Genomic DNA, 25,225 nt, shown 5'->3' with positions numbered 1-25,225 from the left:
CTACAATGTTATTTTGTTATATTTGTGCGGTATTTTTTTTGGTCACAACACTGTTCCAATACTGCAGTTTGTGTTAATTAATCACTTTTGATTATTGCACTACCCTAATATGGAAAAAAAAAATGAATAGCCTAAAGGATTTAATAAACTTTCATTCACTGGGTGTGTCCACTACAAAACAGTCATGTAATGCCAGTTACCATGCAATGCAACATATGTTTTGAACTATGAACAGCTCTTCCGCTACTTAGTTGCCAAGACAAATTGGCTTTTTTCTCTCTCATTCTTCTGTTATTTTGTTCAGAAAAATCCATAAAACTCATGTAGCCTTAACCGGAGGTTAAGCAACTCAAATGAACAGAGGCGCATAACCTCCAGACCATAGAGGAGCCAACAATATACAGATGATAAGAGCGTTTCACATTGTTACAAATATTATTTAGTCTGTCCTCTCGTCTATTTCCCTATGTAAATCAGCCCTATGTTGTAACACGTGGGTGCGGTCTCTTCTCAGAAGGGCTGGGGGTTTTCAGGCGCGTGCGTGTGTTTGTTTATGAACTCCACCCGGAATTCCTGTCTATACCTACTGCTTCTACACAACAGCAGCTGTGTGACACCTACAAATACAGGTATTTGCCTTCTTTTAGCTTCCTCTCTCATTTTCAAAACTTTCTAAGCAGCGTGAAGGTTAATAGATTTGAGTTTGGTGTTTGTGTTTGCATAGCGATTTGTGTAACTGTTGAGTTTTGCCAATGTAAACTGAAAGTGGTCCTCTCATATTAACATGAAAGTCATCTTGATAGTTTTACAAATAATAATAGTAGTAGTAGAAATAATTAATTGTATCTATGGGCGCCTTTACTCAAGTAAAACTTACATGCAAATAAAACACAAGCAACAATAAAATTCAAAGCCCACATTCATAGTTTTAGAACCATTAGGGAATACATAAAATATCACCGGGGTGCCTGCCTAAAAAGATGCGTGTTCATACGAAATTTGAAAGGAGGAAGAGAGTCACTATTACAAAAAGTAAATTCTACAGATGAGGAGCAACGTAGCTAAAATTTCGAGATCCCATAGAGACAAACAAACGTGTACGAGGAAGAACTAAAGAGAATGTAGACGAGATTTTAGAGTTCGAGAGGAAGTATATGTCAAAAGTAGGTCAGTTAAGTAAGAAAGAGCCAGGTTATGTAATGCCTTAATAAGAAGAAGCACAGTTTTGAATTGTATACGCAGTTTAACCGAAAGCCAGTACAGTTGTTGGAGAACAGGGGATGTGTGTTCAAGGAGTTCTAATTATTCGTGCAGCTGAGTTCTGCACTTACTGTCTCTTGTGTAAAAGTTTATCAGGAAGACCATAAAAAGAGCATTACAGTAGTCAATACTTGGAGAGATGAGACCATGAACCATAATGGCAGCGCCATTTTAAAATAAAGTTCATAACAGAAAAAAAGTTTTTACATTACCATCACTATATGTGATAGCATTTGAGTAATAATCAGATTTATCTGATGAGATACCAGTTTTGTAGCTTTTCATATGCTCAGCATACAGTACATCTGTTTGTGAACAACTAGTCAACACTCCAGATAAGCGACCTTGAGCTTTTAGCTTGCATAAATATGGGCCTCTTACCTCTAAGAGTTTTCCTAAATAGCAATAAAAGTCTTTAGCTAAGAGTTTTCTTGTAAAACCTATTCAAAAAGCTGCTGAGACAAACTTTTACTAGATAGAAGTCTTAAAGGAACACTCCACCTTTTTTTGAAAATAGGCTAATTTTCCAACTCACCTGGAGTTAAACAGTTGAGTTTTACCGTTTTCAAATCCAGACCCGGAGATCAGCTGAATGGATTCAAAAACTGTAAAACTCAACTGTTTAACTCTAGGGGAGTTGGAAAATTAGCCTATTTTTTTTTTTTAAGAAAAAGCTAATAATAATGGTGGGGTTGACCTTGTTGCAATGGACTAATTATGCACAAAGTGATTGGCTGATAGGGGAGGGTCTCTGTCAGTGATTTATTCATATAAAAATTGCAGAGCATGATTTTGCCACATATAAAGGTTTAAAAATAAAAATGTTGCCACATTCAAATAAAGATTTTAAAATGCAGGCTAAGTGTCACTAATTAAACAAATATATGTTCAGCTAATTGTCAGCCTCTTACATGTATGCTTCTCATGAACAATTAGTGTATATGCACAATCATAAACAGACTTTTAATTAACAAAGTAGAATTATCATGGTTAATAGTAATACATTTAAACTTAAAAATAAAATAAAATAAATTAATTTAAAAAAACTGGACGCAAGAGCAGCTATTAGCCTACTTCTTGCCCAAATGGTTAATCAACACAAGGATATAACCAAAGGAAAATGTAGAGTTGGAATAACCTCCAAAGGTGATACCTTTTTAAAAGGTCATTATCATCAAATGTTTCTAAAATGTTAATATTCACAGGCAGACTGATGGCAACGGACATTTTAGGATAGTTTGTGATTTGATCTTAGTTACTTGGGCATCCTCTTCACTACTCCTAACCTTTCACAGGTTTAGAAGCTAGTTTTAGAGCTAAAACGCTTTGTGAAATACTCTAGGATTGACATGCCCATTATTTTTTAAGATTTTCTCCTAAATCTGCAAGTTATGAGCTACTTTTGGTCTTAAGATGTTTTTATGAATACGGGCCCAGGTGTGTACCAACAATTTTTGAAAGAAAGATAGAGTTTAGCTGTACTTTTGCTGGTTTTAAAACACATGCCTTCATTTGAGTCACAGGCCCAGTGAAATCCAAAGGCCTAAATTCATGTTTTTCCTTTCAGTAAATTGTGAATCAGTATTACATAAACATTACCATGTTAACATGAATCAGTGATATACATTCTTCTTACATTAGCTTATCAGTCAAACGCTGGATACGCTTGACTAAATGTTTCTCTTGATCTTCAAACAATCTTCATATTGACTTTTGAAAGAAAGATTGTTACTTTTGCAAGATTTAAACATGTCTTTGTGTGATTCAGAGTCCAAGTGAAACTACTGACGAGTCTAAACTTGCAGTGTGGCAACTGAATGCAGATAAACTTTTGCTACAGGGGAATAGTTTAGATTGATCTGAGGTTGTAGAGATGTATGCTTATGTGCAACTATTCAGTGTGAAAATTTGTACAAATACTCCACATTCTTACTTTAAAAGCCAAAACATGTTAGTCATGTAAGTTATAATGCACCATTTCAAAGGAACTTTATTTTATTTAACGTGCATCTCTGTTAAGAGTGTGCATTTATTACTATTCACAGAGTTTGATAATAATACTGCATTATCTGCTATTGTAATCATCATGCATCCCCTCTGGCTCAGTGCAATGGGTGTGGTGGGAGGTTTTACGGACGAGTGAGTCATAGAAAAATGGAAGCATGTAATGTACTCCAGGGAAACCAGTAATAAACTTTACATCATTTTAAACAAACATTGACCAAATTTATTGGCGTTTTTAAAAACTGCTTAACTTTTAGCACTTAAATGCCTAATTAACCTTAGTTTAAATGTTAGAGACTACGAATGTTATGTTTTAGTGAAAAGATTACCCTTGTGCATTCAGGATTGTGAACATGCTTAATTTAATTAATTCTCCCAAAAATGAAAATATGTTGAAAATGTTCTAACCTTCAGGGCATCCAAAGTTTAAATGAGTTTGGGTCTTCATCAGAATATATTTGGAGAAATACAGCATTATATCACTTGCTTACCTACTGATCATCTGCAGTGAATGGGTTCCATCAGAATGCAAGTCCAAAAAGCTAATTAAAAACATCACAAAAATTCACAAGACTCCACGAGTTAACATCTACTGAAGTGAAAAGTTGCATGTTTGTAATCAAATTTTCATTAGCATGTTTTTAAAATCAATTTATTAATTTAATTTTTTTTTTTATCTGCTAACAGTATAGCAAGGCCAGTGCATAATTATTATTTTTGTTTGCAAAATTAATAATATCTTCTCTCTATGTGAATTTCAGATATCATGGATGTAAGTACTTTTTATCATTTCAATAATTCTATTTATCTTATTTAGCACAACAAATTCCATGTTATAATTTCCATTATGTTCCGTTTTAGCTTTCAGATGCCCTTGACTTCCCACAACAAAATAATCAGCAGGCAGGAGGCCCAGTATGGCCCGGCCAACCAGCCAACCCCACCTGGCCCGGTCAGCCCGCTAACCCCACCTGGCCCGGTCAGCCCGCTAACCCCACCTTGCCCGGTCAGCCCGCTAACCCCACCTGGCCCGGTCAGCCCGCTAACCCCACCTGGCCCGGTCAGCCCGCTAACCCCACCTTGCCTGGTCAGCCCGCTAACCCCACCTGGCCTGGTCAGCCTGTTAACCCCACCTGGCCTGGTCAGCCTGTTAACCCCACCTGGCCTGGTCAGCCCGCTAACCCCACCTGGCCTGGTCAGCCAAACCAACCAGCTTGGCCTGGACAGCCTGGGCAGCCTACAGCTCCTGGGTGGCCTGGACCTGCACCACAAACCGGCCCTTATGGTGCTCCTGGTGAAGCTCCAAGAGCACTAGTGAGATGTTTTCACTTTCCTTGGATTTGTACAACCATCATAGAGTTTGTTCTTTGGTCTATATTTTGGATATTTTTAAAGTGTTACATACGATATAGTGGTTCTTGGTTTCTGCTTTTTTATGTATTTGTATTTACATTTTTTTGCAAGACTGTGCCATTTGACCTCCCACTGCAAAGTGGAGTCTATAACAAGATGCTCATCACCATCGTTGGAGAGGTCAAACCCAATGCTAATAAGTAAGTACAACAACAACAACACATACATACAGTATATACTACAGTTTAGCAAAGATCTTTCATTGATGATAGAGTATATTAACTATTTAATATTTAAGTCTAAATTTAAGATGTATATGTTGAATTCCATATAGAATTTCATCCATTACACAGCTTTAACATAAACTAATAAACTTAATGTGAAGCATATACGTCAGTCATACACAAACGAAATACACTGGTTTATTATTAACTATTTAATTGTATTTAAATATTTTTTTCAAAATGCATTTATTCAAATTGCTTAGAATCAGCATAAATCTTTTACTTAAAAAAAAAAAAAACTTACACTCATTGAGTTCGAAAGTTTGAAAACTGTTAAAACATGGCTAGCTGTGAAACAATAAATATTCACTAATACTAGTACTAGCACTAATATGACTAATAATTATCATCAGTACTGATAATAATTAGTATTATTAGTAATATTCACAACTAAAAATTATTATTAGAACTATTACAGAAATCTTACTTATGTATGACAAATATGCATAACATTAAGTTGATTAATTTGTTAAAACTGCATAATCCGCATGGATGGAAATGTTAAATGCGGTTAAACATTTTGTGGCATTCCTGTGTATTCTTATGTTCTCTTCCCCAATTAGTATCACCATTAATTTAAAGAGAGGCAACGACATTGCGTTTCATCTAAACCCCCGGTTCAATGAAGGTGGAAGGCAAGCGATTGTGCGAAACAGCTTGATTGGAAACCAGTGGGGCAGAGAAGAGCGCGAGGTCCCCTCCTTCCCGTTTGTCCCAGGAAAGCCTTTTGAGGTGAGCATGGCATCAAACAATTTTGTTTCTTTTTCATCTCAGTGGTTTTATTTTGAACAAATGTCTTAAATATTTACTGTCGGGCCCTCATTGTGTTTAAAGACATCAGAGAATGTCTAAGATATCAGATAACAGATAAAAACAGATAAAGAGGTCCTGAAATAGCATCTCTTAAAATACTGCAACAAAAAAGAAAAAGAATTTGTTTTGTCCTGCCATGTTTGGTCAAAACTACATGTTCTGTTGCATGCTTGTTAAATTGCAACTGATTAAATTTGCTTTTAATTTCAGCTGAAGATCTTATGCACTGACACTGAATTCAAAGTGGCTGTGAACAAATCACACCTTCTGGAATACAAACATCGGATCCGTGAGCTCAACCAGATCAGAGATCTTAGTATCTACAGTGATGTCAGCCTCAGCTCTGTAAATGTGGAAACGCTGCAGTGAAATCACACTACAGATTTAACAAAGAAATATGCGATGATCTAACCACATGTGCAAATTACTTCACCTCCAGTAATCATCTTTTTTAAGCACTATGTGTGTCAATAAGAGTTTATATTTCCTGCAAATCCAAGAGTGTTATCAATTTGCAAGCAAATCCTGTTTTTCCTCAATGCTGTAGTTAGCTTTGCCACCTCTAGGTGGGCCTGTTATTATCCGAGAGGGTTGGTTTGTCATAAGGTTCAATGATGGAGTTAAGGAAAAAAATTTTTTTTACAGAAAATTAGCAAAATTTGTTTTATATTGATACATGAGATAATATGATGTTGATGTACCATTGTTTATACACTTGCAAAGTCTGTGGTGATCAAAGTGGGGAATGTGATACTGGCCAGTCAAGAATAATGCGTAATGCGTAGAACTGGAATATAATAGGATTCTATGAATGTACATAACCTTCTATTGTAATCGGTGCCAAAGAAGGTTCTTCTTGGTTTAACGATCCCATGATTAAAGAAACAACAACAGATGTAAACCCTGTGTGCATGTAATTACATTCCTTGGTGAGATCTGTGTATTACACTTTTACTGCCAGCTCCTAATATAAATAAAAAAACAGCAACATAAACTGAAGTCAAGGCAGTGTTACATTTTTAATCATGGAAACAGTCTGTCGGAGACGCCCTGAGAGAAATCTAATAGGCCTGACCTCAATTATGCAGAGGTCTATTTATATAGTGCCTCAAGCACCTGATGAATCTTCAAAGAGTTGAGCCCTGTTGCAGCCCACAGATGAAACCTCCAGCATTTTATAACTAATGTGCACACATTTTAAGAATGCTTCTTTGTGTTGTGATTGTGATTTTAGATCACAATAGCTATCTTAATCCACTTATATCAGATTATATTATATTAGAATGCCTCATGTTAATTATATATAGTGTATTTTCTTGTTTAAATTTTATGATCTATCAGAAAATGTGAGATTCCTCAAATATGGTAACTAATCTGTCAAATAGAGTGATTTTAAAGATTTTTGTAGTTCAAGTGTTTGTGTTTAATTACTTATGTTACAGAATAATAATAATAATAAGCATATAAAACAAAGTTTTTTTTCAACATTTTGTGTTTCTATTTCTATATATAAAAATCATTAAATTAATCAAATCATCCTATTGGACAGAAAAGGTACCTTATTTGAACAACCACACATATATTTTCTGAAAGAGCGTATATTTTAATGGGTTATTACTGCTGGTAAGAAAAATGTTCCTGCAATAGCTTCCACAAATGTATGCAATTTAAAAACCCACACCTGCCCATCACAAGCAGTGCTCTATATATTTCTGTACTGGGTGGCTTCGTGCATGCTCGTTCGCTCCCGTGTCTGTATGCGCGTGCTCGCGATATTTAAGACAGTGCCCTCTGCGCGCTCACCTGGTCTGATCACGCGCACGCACGCAGAATTGAAGCATTGAGTCGAGAAGGACACACGACTTAAAATTATGACAAGATGAGATGAACTCATCCCAGTAAAGACAGAAGAACAAGGCGACGAAGAATTTCTCCCATCAGCTTTGAATTCACTTCTCCATTTCGACTTTTATTCTATTTCTGCTCAGGTCAGTTTTTAAGTCTTCTACTTCCTCATGTTTGGCGTATTACTCCTTCGTGTCAGTCATAAGTAACGTTACCTTTATATGTGGTTAAACTGAGTTTTAATTGCTTTAACTTGCATATAAAGTGACGAAAATGTAGCATTTGTTCCGTGTTTGTCCCCTGTTGACTCGGTTTGGCATATGCTGAGCGGAACTAGCATTTAAACACCCCCAAAACAGGACATACATCCTTTTATACACCCTAAGTTGACTTATTTTTTGATTATGTATTTTTTATGCATGTGTATTTAAGCGCTTATGGTCGTTAAAGTACTCTTTCTCTCTCTCCTTTAAAGAGCAGATGTATGTGATGGCGTTTCTGTCAGTTAGCTTTAGTGCTAATTAGGATAGACGTCTCCCATTTATAAATTTAATAAATATATATTATTTTCAGTGACTTATTTTTAAAGGGAACAAGTAAGTGGAAATTACCTGATGTTTAACTTGTGGTCCATACTTTTTTGGTGCAATGGCCTGTTCCTGTTTTCTCTCTTATTTATTTCCATTTAAGTTTTAGGTCTGTATGTGTTGATTTTAATGAAGTGTATTTATTTATTTACTTATTTACATTTTCACATTTGAAAGGTTGTGATTCTTGAAGGCTTTTAAATAACAAACGTGAATTTAGGCAAGCATGCTGAATTAAACTCATCCTTAGTCCTGTTATGATAATATGAACACAAATACAGGCTGATAATGAGGATATGAGTTTTGAGATCTTTCTACTTCATTAAATTGCTGTCATTAAACCCAAACACTGACACATCATGGTGTCCATGTTCATTAGCTTACCTGAGAAAACATGGCAAATTGTTGGAGGGAAGTGAGACACTTAAATAGCAAAGAACATATAATGTTTAACTACTTAGTTAGACTTGTGAACTTTGTTCCTGTGCAAGGTGTTGACACCAGCACATCAGTCTCAACAGATACAGAAAAAATGTAACCGATTTTGACCAATAGATGAGGTAAATACATTTGCTTATTAATTGCATTCTTCGTACAAAATAAAAGCTACTTACGAATATATTTTTAAGCTATTGGCGTCCGTTGTCATTACAGAAAAGTCAGTTTTGCATATTGATTATCAGACACTTTAGAAGCATGATAAATCCCTTGTGTGTGTGTGTGTGTGTGTGTGTGTGTGTGTGTGTGTGTGTGTGTGTGTGTGTGTGTGTGCGCGTGCAAGTTTTCCTTCCTGAAGTCAAGCTTGCAGCCAACTTTTGATCTAAAGCCTGACTTGTTTTTAACAGGTCAGTTGTTACCAACAGTGGGCTGATCTGCAAGCCTTGTTTTTCCATAATGAGGGAGGAGGAACAAGCATTTTGCAGCTCTACAGTTTTGGTAATTGCAGATCAGGAGTGCAAAGAGTGGCTTTTATCTTTGCTGGACAGCTGTTATGTGGCATGTCAAAGCCAGCCCATACATCCCGTTAAAGATGTGATAAATGTGCTCATGCTTATTTAACAGATGATGAGGTAGTGGAGGGTTGTTTTGTTTGTGGTCGCATATATTTTCTGCTGTCCTTTTTGTTATTAGCTAGGCAGTGTTATGTCAGATTTATGTGCATTTACTTTTTCAGGTCATTTCATTTTAAGTGGGTCAGTGCGTCAAAGTGTAAGTGTTTTTTTTTTGTGTTTTTTTTCTTCTGGAAGGTCTACAACTGGAGGGTTGCAGAACATGTGTGAAGTTAGCCTGAAGCAAGCATACATTTAGCAATACACAACCCAGAATGTCCAACACCAAACAGGCCAGTAAATGACTCTTAGGCAAGTTAATGTGATACAGACGGATACAGCAATTGTTATACATTGATTATATACAAATTAAGTTTTTGGTGTTTTGACAAGTTATTTTACTTATGCCACAAAAATCTAGCATGTAGTCTTGGACCATTTCTAATGAGACATTTAAACCGTTCCTCTTATCAGGCTAATAAAGAGGTTGGTTTATTTGGCAAGCAAAAGTATTGATTTAAGGAACTGGTGTCGATGTGAAATGTGCAGAATTGCAGTAGCCGCCTTTTGATGTTGTTTTTCTGTTTTCCTTATGCAATGCAATGAGAATATACATGGTTAAGTGAGCACTTCATAAAACATTGTTGAGCCAGACCACCTGTTTGAACGCAGTTCGCTTTTGCAAGGGAAGTCTGACAACTGGACTGCTTACACCGCTAAAGAAAACCTGTTTGGCCACTCGGCCTGGGGTCATGTGGCAACTAAAGGGAAGTGGAAAGCAGAAAGGTGTACCTTACCTCACTCTGAAAACCACTGAAAGCTTTTATACAAACTTTTCGTATGTAAGAAATACCCAGCAGGTTGGGACAAGCTTTTGTCTTGAACATAGGCAGGTCTGCAGTATAGTTTGCGGTTTGGATTGCATTGCCCCCTTTGGAACTGGGGTTTAGTGTGTTTTTAATCAAGCATGAAATGCTTTGAAGTATTTGTGTGGTGAAATTTAGAGCTGTGTCTGAGAAACTCTGCATTATTTGGGTGGCTTGTGAAATCCTGAGCCTTTGTTTTCCACAATTATTAATGCACTTTTAATGCATGTAGGTTTCCCGTCAACCTCTGACCAACTCTTTGTTTTTGTTTGACCTAATGTTTTTGGTCTAATACATTTGTGGGAAGAGGTGAACAATAAAGATACTAAACTACACACTTTTTAAATTCAGCCAGTGACTTGCCTGGATGACTAATGGTGGACTGAATAATTGGGCTGTTCTTTCCATATTTACAATGACAAGATCCAGTATACAAGCTGACCTCATTTGTTTAGTTTTGTGTAAATGGGCAATATTGTGTTAGTCAATTAAAATGTTCAGTTTATTATTATTTTTATTATTGTTGTTTTAATTGAATGGTGGACAGTTGCCAGCATGTGATTTCCATAAGATATCATTAACCATTTAGCATATTTTAGTTGACACAAGTATTTAATGCTACTAGGCAATTTTTTTCCTTCCTAGAAAAGTACTTTAATGGTTTTACCAATTGTATTTTTTATTTTATTATTATTATTATTATTATTATTATAAGATACACTGATATACGCTGCCACTCAAAATAGAGGTCAACTGATTAATTTTAGCGATAGCTAGGTTGGACTGCACTGGCCAGTTGCCAATACCAATTAATGAACCGATAGTTTTTTAAATGGATATTGAAGAAAAACAAAAATAGGGCTTTGCTGTTTAACTAAAATTTACTGAGCCATACTTTGTAAATTAATAAAAATATTAATATTAAATATTAATTATATATTGATCATTAAAGTTCATAGTTCATGAACTGTTTTTACAGTTAATGTTAACAAAGAAACTTTAACATTTAAAAATGTATTAGTTAATGTGGAAATTAACACTCTAACAAGGAATAATACTTTAAGTATATAGTTTAATAAAGCTTATTAAACTATAGTTAATTTTACAAATGGACACTTATTGTAAAATGTTAACATTTCATATTGTCAGTCAAGCTTAAAGTTGGCCATCCTCAAATATCTACATAATTGCCAAAGCATTTAAATTAAATGCATATGGATATTGGATGTAAACTCTTAAACTTTATTTTATTCTATTTAGGACATTTGATGATTATCTAATCAAAATAAAATGTTAGACACAAAATGGGCAAAAAGTGCAGAGTTGCGTCTAGGACAAATTGGGTATCACCCACCGGATGCATAGCGTTCAGTTCAAGCGGCGGTCTAAAAATTTATTTAATCAGCAAATGGCCAAAAGTTCACGTCTAGAATGAACCGAGAGGCACAGATGAGTCTGAAGTTCAGAGTTCGAAAAAGAGCAAAATGGAAAAAGAGTGCGTGATCTAAATTATAGCTCTCTGTATGAAGCACACAGACGTTATTAGAGCCACAGACAAACTTTTCACTGAATAATTCACAATACACAATTTTAGAGCCTAATGTGAATTCATTATGTACCTTAACAATGATTTGGGACAAATGTAATTTAATGTAAAACCGATCAGTCGGTCGACCTCTAATCCCAAAAGTCAAACAAACAAAAAAAAACGGTAACGCTAAACAGTGGTTTAATGATGCTGAAAATTTGGCTTTCTTTTTTACTTATCCATCATACACAAGCTCACTTTAGAGTATTGTTTTGTTCATGTTAAACTTGCATTCCTCAAGGAAGGACTCATTGCAGACAGACTGTCGATTCCAACTATGAACATAGTAATGAGATCATACGGCTGTGTTCACATTTCTGCTCATTACAGAGGTTTATGACACTGGGTGATTTAATAGGAGAGTGAGAGAGAAGACAGATAGCAGTTTCAATGGCAACACATTTGTCTTGGAAAGCTGACTGCACAAGGTGTGTTCAACATATCAGGTTTCAGTAGGCGAAGAGCGTTTAAAGGCCTGGTTTTGTCTGAGGTCATGCAGTGAATGTATATTGGTGCTAAATTTTTTATGCTGCTTATCCTGGCTGGTCGTATTGGGTTGGGCTGTGGATATGCTTGTTGACCTGACCTAACTATTCCTAGTATGGTGTCAGAGTAGCAGCGTAGTATTTGGCAACAGGATGATTTCACATTCACACACCCTTATCGTGAACGGTCCATCAAAGTGCCACAGAAGCAATTAAAGAGCATGTTTGAACTTCTGTTGTGATCTGGAATTCAGAGCCATGGCTGTTGGGAAATCAGAGACTCCACAGGTAGTGGTTGAGATGTCTCCATTAGGGACTTTGAGATGGATCGATTTGTCTTTGTTAGCTTGCTGAACTACTGTTGACCTCTTTCAAAGGAGTTAAATCTGCTGAGTGGTTAACACTGGTTGGTTTTTTGACTATAAGATAGTCTTCTGATATCATATGCAAACACTGAATAGTTACACAAGTCTGTTTGAGAACAAACACTCATTTGTCATGATAATCTTATGTTAAAATTGCTGCTTTGGAGATTTGGTGTTATATATTATACTTTCACATTTGTAATCAATTTGGACGTACATGTCTTATTATTGACTGATAAGCTAGCAGTTTATTAAATATTAAACATCAGCAGCATATATATCAACCAAGTATTTGGGTCAGAAATCAACACAACAGTGGACAGAGAGGGCAAAGATAATCACAAGTTTGTTTGTGATTCAGTAACGTCCAGGAAGGCAACTTGAGAAGGCAAATCATTGCACAATAGCTCCACCGCAGCTCATCTACAGCTCAGTTATGGGAAAGAAAACTCCCTAGTGCGTTGCACTGAATGCGAACCAAATCAAATATAAAAGTGGATTTTGTCCATATGCCAAGTGCATTGAAAAATATATTTACTCCTTTTGCTGGATTTGAGTTACTTAAGTGTTTCTGAGAAGGGGAAGTTGTACTGAAGAACCAGTGGGAAGTGAACTGCTGTGGTGTGTTAAGGTGGGTTAAATTTTAGGACCGAAACCATGAATGCATACTAGTTTGAGCTTGATTGTTTTGTTTGTTGTTTTGGTAGTCAGTGGTTTTATTGCACATAGGATATATCTTTCAAGCAGTTTATATTTATTTATATGAATAGAATTGCATTTTTTTTTTTTACAACACTAGTATGCAATTTGTAAATTATCTTTATACACAGAATAGCTGAGTGACCAAATTTGCATGTGGCATAGTGCATCTTTCAGTGCAAAGTGCTCCACTTCAATTAATTTCCTGTGTGATGAATGCATTGGGACTATTATCAATATCAACCGCTGTTAACTCTCTCTTGACTTACATTTTGCTTAAACTACAAATATTTTTTAAATTTTGAAATTAAAAAGATTATCTCCAATTTAAGCAGGCACTTTAGTAGGGTCATGTTGAAATGCTTATCTTTGAACAATACATACTTTTTTTGCATACCATTTTTGACAAATATTTAGTATTATACATTGCATACTTTGCAGTGTGCAGTATTTTAGAGTTCTGAACATGGCCTTGCAGACATGACATGTATCTTTATTGCTTTTGGTTTGGACCAAATGTTCCAAGACACTTTCGACCAACTCAAAGCCTCCTCTGTTTGCGAGAGCAGCTGAAAATGATTGGGTTTGTACCATGAGAGGTGCTTGGTTCTTTGATTTATGTTCTTACATTTTTACAGGGCCTGAGTTCTGGAAAAATCTATGAACGCTATTGTAGCAGCTGGTCTGTTTTAGACCGTCTGGAAATGGCATTGTGTAAGCTTAGCAGCCGCCCCTCCTCTCCTTTTGAATGTGTGCCATTGTTTTTGGAAAAGCGTGAGCAAGTTCAGGTAAAGGAAGTGTGATATGAGAAGTTCTCCGGTCTTTAAAGGATGTCATGCGTACATTGTGCAGTTATGTGTGCATATTTTGTTGTTGCAGAGTTTCTCACGTCTTGTTTTGCTTGCATCACTGAATGTAAAGTTTGTGTGGTATGTGCATGCAGACTGTGCACTCCATGTGCGTTCTTCAGAGAAGGTCCAAAAGTATTGATTATCTTTGCCATTTATAGGCATGCAGCAATCTTGAATAGCCCATTGGCTCCTTATTCGACCTGTGTTTATCTCCTCCGACAGGCACACACGTGCTTGTAAGTGGAGCCCTCCTGTCCCAGCCAATCACAGCTGCTTAGGTGAAGTTCTGGAGGGTGTCAGTCAGACCAATATAACCACGTGCTGTGCTGGAGACAGTGTACATACTATCCTCTGTAATGGAATACAGTGCACATGTCAGAGCAGAGGAATTTACAATGCATTGACTTGTCGAATAGCTTGGAAACATGTGAGTAAACAAAAGACACGCATGTTTAAAATGGTCACGGTCACTCATTTGAGAAACATTGTCATTGTTTTAAGGATCTTTTTGACAATGTGCAGGTTGTGAGTTTGCCGCAGGAGCTGCATGTACATGCTTTTACTCTAAACGCATGGATCGAAAGAGGAAATGAAGTGATCTCTGCTTTGTTTTGGTCTCTCCATTGAGACGGTGTAATCTTGTCATCACTGGTGAGCTCAGCCAGTGACCGTTCTATTAGCCAGTGTTTCATTGTTGGCATATGGATGGGACACAGGGATAATGTTTCAAAAACATTTTTTTCAGGCTTATCTGCTCTTCATAGGATAAAGTATCTCTTTGAAAACAAACTGCTTTACTGCTTTTCTAGCCCCTGGAGAGGGAATGGGCATAAGAAATCCAGATCCATGTGTTCTGTTCTGCTTCACATGCACTTATCTATGCTGTTTTATTTTTGTTTCCAGATTATGTCCATCATAATCATTTGAGCTGTAGTTTGACAGTCAGAATGTGAATTATTTTTATTTTTTTATAATTTAATATGATATACTATTAAAGTCTTACTGCAGCTTGTTTTTTAGTTTTTTTAGTGTTTTTATATATATATATATTTGTAAGCAAGTAGTTGATACGTGCATACTATATTGGCTATGTAAGTTAAACTGTGGTCATATTATGCTTTGTGAATGCAGAACTGAGAAACTGAACATCAGACACTTCACACTTTGCAAACCATGTAGATTTGAGCTTTAGCCAATAGTTCAATCTGTGCTTTGTTCTAATTCCTTGTGCAAATTCACTAGTCAGAGTTTACCAAACTTTCAGTAGACAAAACTCTCTGGTCCTCTGTGACCATGACTTAATTCTTTTTGACATGAAATACTCCATAACTGCCATTAGACCCCATAATGCATCACAGCCATAACCACGCCATCTGGCTGGAATGTACAGTTTCATGTTCTGTTGAGGCACAGCATTTGTAGCCCTTACAAGTGGTTAAAATTACCACTACAAAATACTCTGGGTACTAGAATGTATAGATTGCAAACTGGTGTCACAATGTGTTTTTGTTTGCCACTAGCCATAGTGCAACCTTTAAAAACATGAAGGGGTCATTGAGTGTGTTTACATATGCTGCTAACTTTCAAAAATTAGCTCATGAAAACCAGGTGCAAGAAAACATGTTTGTGCCAGATTTCAAAATATTAATGTTTTCTCTCCGTATTGGCTTTAAAATTGACAATGAATCCGCTTGGATAATGGGCAAAAATGAATGTATGCAGATTTGGTTTTGCCTAAGCCACCTACACTGTAATTAAGCATAATCTGTATACAATTATGAATGTTTTTAGCAGATGTTAAAAAGGTGACTTGCAGATTATAAATACTACAACAAAGGCATTGCAAACCTAGGGATACCATAACATGAGAAGTGCTTCAACGTTCCAGAACTGATTAGTAAATTACCAAATATGAGCTAGTACAAAGATGTACATGAGACACTTTGAGACCACAGATGGAGAACTGAGAGGGGTTAAAAGTAAGTGAGTCAAGTGTCCCATGAAAGGATCTTTAGATAGATTCAGCTGTTCCAATGGATGCTTTTACTGCTTGTACAAACTAATACAAAATATCAGAAATTAACTATTCTATAAAATACTATAGTTGGTAGTAAGTCTATACTGTAAGGGTCTTATGTTTCATAACTCTCCTATTATAGACTATTTACATGTGTTGTGTAGACAAGTTGAAAAAACAAACTTTTCTTAATTTTGTCCATGTTGTTTTGCAGTGAGGCTGGAGTCCTGACCCTTCTGTTTGGAGACATCGCTCGTGCTGGTGGGAGGAGCCTAATGCCTCAGAAATGTGAAACTATCAGTTACTGCAGCCCCACCCCTTACCGGGAGCCACGGTTACGAGCCTCCAGTCCGCCATCAGTCTGGAGGTAATTAGTACTTACTTCACTCAAGCCTATACATGCCATCACACATTTTAAGGATAATTTGATGGTAATTCTTTCATTTGTTTAGATTGAATGAATCCATTTTGGTTTCTGCTGTTCAGTTAAAGAAAAACAACAAACTCTTTCATCTTTTCATCATCATCAACATGGATGTCGCCTTCCATCCATAGTGATTTTTATTAATCTGATTGGACACGACAGCCAACATTGACACTTAACAAAATGTGTTGTTATAACAAAAACTTTAGAGATGCTTACCATGTAGATTTGACATTGATTTTGTGTTGATCTGTGGTAGAACTGGTGTTCAGGTAGACAATTTCCCTTCCTAATATGTATGTCAGTTAAAGAAAGGTTTTGCTTTTATTATACTGTGAGGAGGAGGAAAAACAAGCTGTTCTGCATTTGTTTAGCTTCGCAAAAAGAGAGATCCTGTTTCCATCTCGCCTTTAATTACCACTCTGTTTTCTTGTCTGACTAAGATACATGAGAGGTAGACTGTGGCAACACGTGTGTGCAGTCCCAGATTTTCAGCCTTTTCTCAAGGAAGAACAGAGTGTTACAACATAATTGGAGCAAAGTAGACTTGATAATTGTGACCTCATCCTTGTTCACTTCCCCGTCCATTCCCATCATTTGGATGGGTCCTCTGGCAGGCCCCTTGTAGAGGAAGTCTTGAGCGCTTACAAGAAGAGGGGAGCAAACAAATCTCATGTTAACTGAAGCAGTGTGCTGATTCCAGTATGAGCTCACTTCATCCTTTGACATAACTTGTTCTGATATTTTGCTTTTCACATGTGGGTATTTGTTTTATTTTTACTTAATGCTTATCATTAGCTCACATGTTATTTGGCCCGTGGTCTCAAGGAAACTCTGAGTTGTGGGTGCGTTGAGGGAAAGGGCTGGGCGGCAGCTGAATGTTGTTTCCAGGTTGTGTAATGGGTAAAAATCAGCATTTGAGCGCCAGATAGGACCTGGCGTGCCTCCAGGGTAATCATACTCCCGTCCAGCTATGGTTCTGCAGTGTGTTCCTCTGCAAGCTGGGAAGTTCTTTAGAGATTTTGAGCTAATCGGTACAGTTCTATGGTCTCTTTTATGTGGTATTTTGTCCTCCATCAATATATAAGTCAAATTACATGTTTAACCTTTTGATGTTTATCATTTCATGAACAAATGGGGAAGCTAGCTAACTCAATCCATTAACTTCCTTTATTCAGTGCTGATGTTTTTTATCAGACTACCTTGTCCTTTATGTCTGGTCAAACTATGTTCAACTGCTGAATGTATGTAACTCTAAAGAGAATATACTGTATTTGAGCATTGCTAGCTCCAATTTTTTTGCAAGAACAGGAAATCCGAGGCAGGGTTGTACCAGGAAATATGTGTGTGCCCGTATCCATGGACAATCAAAGCCACTGTTGACTTGCCTTTTGTGTTGTCCCACTTTTTGTCCAAGACACTAGTTCAACAAAATGATTCTGACCTTACAGATTGGCCTCTTTTGCTGTTTGTCACAATGGAAGGTTGGCACAGAAGGAGATGTGCTGGTCCATGAAAGCTTTCCAAGGACACAACAAATCAGTGATTCTTAACTGGTGGGTCAAGACTCAAAAGTGAGTCGAGGAGTGTACAGTCAAAGAATCAACATCAACAAAAATGGATTTCTAATGTTTTTCTCATGCAAGACTTATTTTGAAAGGCTTGAATGACAGCTGTTGACACTTCTGTCAGATGCAGTATAAGTAAAGATGGAGAAAAAAGTGCTGTCCAGATTCAGTATCTGCAGTCAGAGGAGATGTCGTGCCTAATGTCAGTGTCACTATTCTATCATTCTTTTCTTAACTTAAGAAATAAAGTCTCATCTCAGAAAAACAAACTATTCTGTCAGACGTTATACTGCGCTCTTAATTCACACTCTACCATTGCACGCTCAAATTTTGAATATGTTTAAATGACTGTAGAATAGGAAGAATAATTTACCAATCAAATGAAATCCGTATTAACTAAATTAATTTGCACTACAGTGGAGGCAAAGAACACAAAATGGCATGTAGGTATATTTAAAGATGTTTAATGAGGCTCAGAGGCATGAGTGCAGTTAAACTAATAAATTCATGTTGAGATTAATGTTTTAAATGTATAACATTTTGAATATAGAAATATTAAATTTACTTTTAATAAAACAAATATTTCTAATTAATAATAGAAATATAATAATTTAATAATAGAAATAATGGTGATATTTTAAAAATGAAAAGGAGGTGGTGGCAAGTCACTGGTTTTATCATTGAGTTGATTTGTTAGAACGGCTGATTCATTCACAGACGAAGCAAGTGACTATGTCTGTGATTGGGTAATTGAGTCATTGACTCACTAGATTCGCTTGGAGATCAGGTTCAGCTGTGACTTTATTGGAACTATTTTTTGTAGATAAAATAGAGCAAAATCTGGGAAAATTGTTGTAGTCAGACAGTGTATGCCATCTCACAAAGTTCTATTATATTCAACGAAGCTCTCTACACTGCACAATAAATCTCTTTTTTACATTACATCCACATTTTGTTATGAGGATTCGTGAGCTTGTATAACTCCAAACTGAAAAAAAAACTCTGGTGTGTTGAGCAGTTAGTGGATTCTGATTAACATTGCATTTCAAGGAATCAAGAGACACCAGTATGTCTGTGATGCATTACTCAATGCTGCAAAAACACCTTGTAAGTAGAAACCTTTGAAGCTCCCCTGAGTGCAAATAAATATTCTGATCGAGCCTGGTGTGTGTGTGTGTGTGTGTGTGTGTGTGTGTGTGTGTGTGTGTGGTATGTATGTATGCATGCATGTATGAAATATATTCAGGCCTCTAGAGTGTGATAACCAGTGTGATAAAATTTGGGTCCAATAGCCGAACCAGTTGAGAACCCCCGCACCAACTGGTGTTCAAACTTGTCAATGGATATGCCTCTTTACATGTTTGCTATCTAATGAATGGCTGCAGCCCAAGTTCTTCCACACTTGTCGAGTGAGCAAGTCGCCTCCCACTCTCAGTTTGGCTCTGAAATAACTGGTCCACACTAACCAAATGCCATCCCATGTTAAGTCACGTGAGAATCCCCAGTACCACTTTATCAGGTCTGAATCTGCAGTGGAAGAATGCCTTATATGCACTTCAGTTCAGTCCTCCCACTAGATACTGCTATTGGCAGTGCCGCAGGCTTGTTTATAGGGCAGCTGGGTCTGTGTCAGCTGAGTGCTTGTGTAAGAGCCCAGCTGTGTCTGGACCTGGGTGGATCTGCCACTATTATGTCAGCCTAAGGGCCTGAGGGAACAGCTAGCCCTTGTGCTCACTGTGATACTACTTCTGGAGTTATTTGCCATTTGCAGATGCTATACAATCACGTGCTAAATACATTACTAAGAACCTGCTGCACTGATGGCTGGCACCAGCAAATTTTTGAAGTTTACATCTCTAGATTCTATTTTAGTGTTTTACAGCTAATGTGCATAAACCGAATGTTCTGTTGCAAATTATAAAGTAGGCACATTAAAGAAGTTACTTTCTGGTATTGCTAGTTTTTATTGACTAGGGACATGCATCTTATAGGAATAGTTCACTTTCTCAACCGGTTTCAAGCCTGTATGATCCGCTAACACAGAATAATGTTTAGCAGAATATTTTTCTTTTTGTCCATACAGGGACAGCATGTAGTAAACCTGGACTGTCGGGCTTCAAATCCCATTCAGCTCGTCCCATATTTACATTTACATTTAGTCACTTTGCAGACTAATTTATCCAAAGCGACTTACAATTGGAGAATACATACCGATATGATTCTTCTTACTATTTGTTCACACCAGATGCACCTTGCGCAAATAAATCGCGATATTCGCACATAGTTGGATGCTTGAGCATTTGAGTTTATTCAATTCATTTGCGCGTGAAATTAACTTCACAACAGATGTGAATTTGCGTCATGGGAGGGGCTTCTGCCAGTTGAGTTCACGCAGCATTGTGATTTCAGCCACCATTTTTTCAGATAATTTTCTAAATATTACTGTTATCGTGTCATGAAATGTAGTTTTAAAAGTATTTCAGGCAAGAATGTAGTTGGTTTTAAACTCAAATGTGCAGTTTATTTATAAAGACGGCGCCTATTTAAAAATGTATTTTGCCAATTTCGGAGACTGTCCGCTCCAGGCGATTAGCGGGAGCTCCGTGATCATGTATCCGCCTAGATCACTCTAAACTCAGCTAGTCCTTCTGACATTGGTTCAACATAAAATATAATTTGTTTTGGGTAAATCTAACAGGTAATCTTTGGACTTTATTCAATTAAACTAATTTCTTCCAAGCAAGCTCCTGATTGGCTAACGCGGCGCTGAGAATTGATTTGTTCTAGTTTTGTCTGTGAAGAATTTGACAAAATCATCAGCTGTTCCAGAAGTGGTAGGAGGTGGTGGAGGGGGACAGAGGAAAGAATTAAATTTTTAATTTAATAGAATTTAGTTTTAAAGAGATTACAGTACAGGTATGTGTGTCTGGAGCACTGTTGATCTTGTTGTGGAAATATGAAGATTTGGCAGTATGAACTTCAGCAAAGAAAGATGAAAGCAAAGACTGAAACATACTTGAGTCTGCCAAATCTTCTGATCTGCACCTTTTTTTTCCCCCCTGCTGCCCCGAGTTTATTCCCGTGCTCACAAATAGCATTGGATAACCAGGGGTTAGAGGGGGCAGCCCATGCGAGAGAGGACAAATATCGTCTAGATAAGAAGTTAAAATAGAGCATAAAGTGTCAGTTGATGCATTTACATCCAGAGAGGAGAAATGGGTTGGTGAGAAAAGTGAGGAGTATATTACAGAGGAAAATGGGAGGAGGGAAAGGGAGCATGGGTTTAGTCTAAAAGTAACCGGTATAAGGGTTTGTTGCACACAGGTAGCAAGATGTAGCTTAAATGTAATAAATAAATGGTCAGGGATAGGTAGGGATTCTACTAAAATGTTTTCTGCAATACAATTGCGTGTGTAAATTTAAGTCAAGTTGGTTGCCTGATTTGTGAGTGCTTGTAGTGGCGGTTTGAGCAAGTCTGTAGCATAAGGCTTGTCCAGATGAATGTTAAAATTGCCCAAGACTAAAAGTGGACTGCTATCCCCTGGGAATGAGGACAGCAGCCCATCCAGCTCCTCTATTGAAGCTGCCTAGAATTTGCCCAGGAGGGCAGTAAATTACTATAACCTGGAGTTTTATAGGAGCTGTTACAGTAGTTGCATGAGATTACTGTACTGAGCTTTTCAAGTCTTCTAAAGCCATACAATACAAACTTTGTAATTTGTATGAATGGACTAAAATTCTACTAGACTGAAAGATTCCTTTTAAGATGCTTATGTTAACTTGGAATAGTAAAAGTGTTTTTTTGTTTTTGTTTATTAAACAATTTTAAAACAATACAAGGTGTTCCACTAAAAAAAACGGTCTCTTTTACCTTTTTCTTAGGTTTACCACCATGCACCCCAAGCCATACCCCAAACCACAAGATAAAGAGATGCGTCGGGAATCTGTGCATGATGGAACAAGAGGCCTCCATGCCGACCAGCAGGGAGTGCTCAGGAAAGAGTGGGGCTTTCGCCAGGAGTGTGGGCTCTTGGGCTCATCTGGCAACGGCACAGCCAACCGGTGTCCCCTCAGTGTCATCTCCACCAACACCCTCCGATGTAGCAGTGGGAGTAATGGACAAACTAGAGTTAGTTGGGCTCACAAGAGCAGAGCATCCTCTGTCACAACATTTACCAGTTCTTTAGTTCTGCTCTCACCTTTGACTGGTTTGGAGAATGAAGGCTCATTTAGGATCTACCAAGGAGAAGATGCAGAAGGGTTTTTGGATATATGGGCTGTCATTAAACCTGGGAACACAAAAGAGAAAATCGCCATTTTTGCATCTCAGAAGTGTGGCAGTACTTGCAGTGGTGTTATTGACAACACCTCAGAAAAAGAAGCCATTGCCCCAGAGCTGCGGACTGTTTCTGTGAAAAACAAAGGATGTTGGGATGGTGACTGGTCTGTGGCTAAGCGCAGGAGAAGGTCTGGAAACCCAGACAAGTCAAAAAGTATGGAACCTTCTTCTCCAAAAACTGAAATGCCTAAAGTATCTCAACAGGAGACCCTCAATGAGAATGTCAGTCCTTGCAAAGGAGTTGCTGAGGATGCAGTCAGGACAGAGGGAGAAGATGAAAAGATGCTTTCTGTGGTGGAGATGGTGGCATACTTGGAGCAAAGAGCCAGCGACCAACAGGTGAGCTCCAAAGTCCCATTCTTACGCAGCACCAGCACCATCACTTTGTCTAAAGTTGGAACCATCCCTCAGCCTGCAGAGCAGCAGTCCAAGGTTGCAGAAAAGCTGGAGGTCCAGGAGGAGGAAGGCGAGTCTGTTCGGGTTCTGGATATGGTGGCCAAGTTGGAGTCGCAGTGCCTGACTAGACAAAGCCTCCGAGAAGGTGGAGGAGACCTTTCTCGAAACAGCAGCTTACGGAGGAAGGTGGGGCGTGTGCTTCTGGCTGGGTCAGAACCTTACTCGCTGCTGTCACAACCAGTGTCACCTTCTGTCTCTCAGGACTGTAGAGTTGAAAGGGTCCCACTGGATAGTGATTTAAACAAACTGAGTTCCCCGCCATTGACCCTTGAGCCGATAGAGACCTTGCAGTGTGGGATTGACAGCTGTGCCCTAAAGGAGAAACAAAGTTCTTGTATCTCAAGACAAGAAACTAGCACAGCTGCTGAGACCGTGCAGTTCTCACCAAAGGATGCCAGCTCAGAGTGCAGTGAGGAACCGATACCAGGCAATTTGTTCTTTGCCAAATCTTCACCTCAGCCTCCGAAGAAGCAGCAACTGCCCTTCTCATCAAAGAGCAGATTCCAAAACCAAGAGCCTTCTCACATCCAGTACCTTGAGTCTTCTGTCGACACTTCAGTGTCTTTCAGAGAGGAGAGCAGGGATGGACTTGTGGGTGTCCAAAATCATCCAAACTTAGAAGAGACCAAGGGAGGGGGGACTTGCTTAGTTAGTCAGGAGCCTGTGCCTATTCCATTACGCCGCCTGGTGTCTCATGAATTTCTAGAAGCTCGCTTCAAGATCCAGCTGCTTTTGGAGCCTCAGCAGTACATGGCTTTCCTGCCACACCACATCATTGTAAAGATCTTCTGCTTGCTGCCTACTGAGAGCCTGGCTGCCCTCAAGTGCACCTGCCATTACTTTAAATTTATCATTGAGAGTTACGACATACGGCCGGCAGACTCTCGTTGGGTGAGTGATCCACGCTACAAAGATGATCCCTGCAAGCAGTGCAAAAAGCGGTATGAACGAGGTGATGTTTCTCTCTGCCGTTGGCATCATAAGCCCTACTGCCAGGCACTACCATATGGCCCAGGCTACTGGATGTGCTGCCGCAGATCTCACAAAGACACACCTGGTTGCAATGTAGGACTTCATGACAACCGCTGGGTCCCTGCCTTTCATAGCATCAACATGCCAATTTACAAGAAAAACAGGGATACTGATGAGGATCTGTAGTGTGCAAGAAAGATGACTGCAGTGAGGGTTTTATTTCTGAGGTCTGTGTATATGTGTGATTTAACTAGTGTGAGTAGGCTGTTTGTTTCCAGTGCCTATGTGTTGCCAATGAGCATGTGCGCTTTTGATGTATAGTGCTTACTTCCAGGTTGCTGAAACCTAATAAGAGATTGCTGGGTCTTTGAGCTTCTACTCTGCCAACCAGTCACCAATTCTCCTGTCGAAAACCTTTCTCAGGTCCTTATTGTTGGTCTGCACTTTAACCTTTAGATTGAATTTTGCAGAGTTCTATCTGGGTACTGCTTGATGATTTTTACTTCGAGTAAGCATTACTGACTAACTTTTATTTTTTTTTCAATCCACCCACCATTCTTTTTCTGTAACACACCTTGACTATTTCCTGCACTGAATTTGACTCGGCCTAATATTGAAATATTTTGAGCATTGCAGTTCTGTTTATCTCCCAGTGTACTTGTATGCATGATTAACTCATTGGCCATAAGGGAATCTTTAAACAAGGGCACAATGAGTAATTGATACATTTGCTCCATTTCCCTATCTTCCATTATCACCTCTTTGTACCGTTAAAAATTCCTTGGATACTAGGTGGCGAAATGACTTCGTGACTTTCTGAGATTATTCTGAGCCCAGATGTTTACATTGTACATAGAAAAGAATCCTATATATCATAACATGGTGATGAATGATGGCACGAGTGTGGTGTGAAATGCATTTAATCTTAATATGGGGTAAAATGCCTTGTTTTTTTTATGCTAACTTTTTTGTTGTGTATATAGATATCTATATGGAATGGACGCTCTTGTTCTGCAGTGGGAGTCTTATTATAAAACGTGTGTGTATGTGAATACACATCCGTATGTGAATGGAGTGCATATTCTTCTCCGATTTTAAGTATTGAAATCTCCCTTGTTTGATGTGTTGTTTTTTGACAGAAAACATTTGAATGTGGGAAGAGAGTTTCTTCATCTTGACAGTGACTAACTGAACACCATCTGAAAAAAGAAAAAAATATTGCAATATACTGTAATCCAAAGAGTGTCAGATTTTAAAAATTGTTAATGACATTGCTGTGCTCTGCCTGTTAAGGCATTTTACTTCAATAAAGTATATCTTGAAGAATTTGTATCCAATGTTCTGTTTTTTTTTTTCCTTTTCTAAAATGCTTACAGTGTTTCAATCCATAGAGGACAACC

General features: G+C 37.9%; 2 protein-coding genes across 6 annotated transcripts; both read left to right on the top strand.

The window, feature by feature from the left end:
* Positions 1-481: 481 nt before the first annotated feature.
* On the top strand, positions 482-6,713 carry LOC113060683 (galectin-3-like). Its single transcript, XM_026229808.1, has 6 exons — positions 482-629; positions 4,026-4,036; positions 4,126-4,578; positions 4,729-4,817; positions 5,465-5,633; positions 5,925-6,713. The coding sequence occupies exons 1-6, from the start codon at positions 554-556 to the stop codon at positions 6,081-6,083; spliced, it is 957 nt and encodes a 318-aa protein (XP_026085593.1). The 5' UTR covers positions 482-553; the 3' UTR covers positions 6,084-6,713.
* A 770-nt stretch (positions 6,714-7,483) lies between these two features.
* On the top strand, positions 7,484-25,157 carry LOC113060676 (F-box only protein 34-like). 5 transcript variants are annotated; one of them, XM_026229800.1, is made up of 4 exons: positions 7,484-7,702; positions 9,394-9,507; positions 16,281-16,433; positions 21,941-25,157. In XM_026229800.1, the coding sequence occupies exons 2-4, from the start codon at positions 9,497-9,499 to the stop codon at positions 24,009-24,011; spliced, it is 2,235 nt and encodes a 744-aa protein (XP_026085585.1). In that variant the 5' UTR covers positions 7,484-7,702; positions 9,394-9,496; the 3' UTR covers positions 24,012-25,157. The 5 variants fall into 5 exon arrangements, with proteins under 5 accessions (XP_026085585.1, XP_026085587.1, XP_026085586.1 ...); XM_026229801.1 differs by lacking the exon at positions 7,484-7,702 and adding an exon at positions 8,983-9,082; XM_026229802.1 differs by lacking the exon at positions 9,394-9,507 and having other exon boundaries at positions 7,485-7,702.
* Positions 25,158-25,225: the final 68 nt, after the last annotated feature.

The sequence above is a fragment of the Carassius auratus genome, chromosome 42 (assembly GCF_003368295.1).
Source record: "Carassius auratus strain Wakin chromosome 42, ASM336829v1, whole genome shotgun sequence".
Taxonomy (NCBI): Eukaryota; Metazoa; Chordata; class Actinopteri; order Cypriniformes; family Cyprinidae; genus Carassius; species Carassius auratus.
Note: the sequence above shows the minus strand (reverse complement) of the source record. Positions and strands in the feature narration are given on the sequence as shown.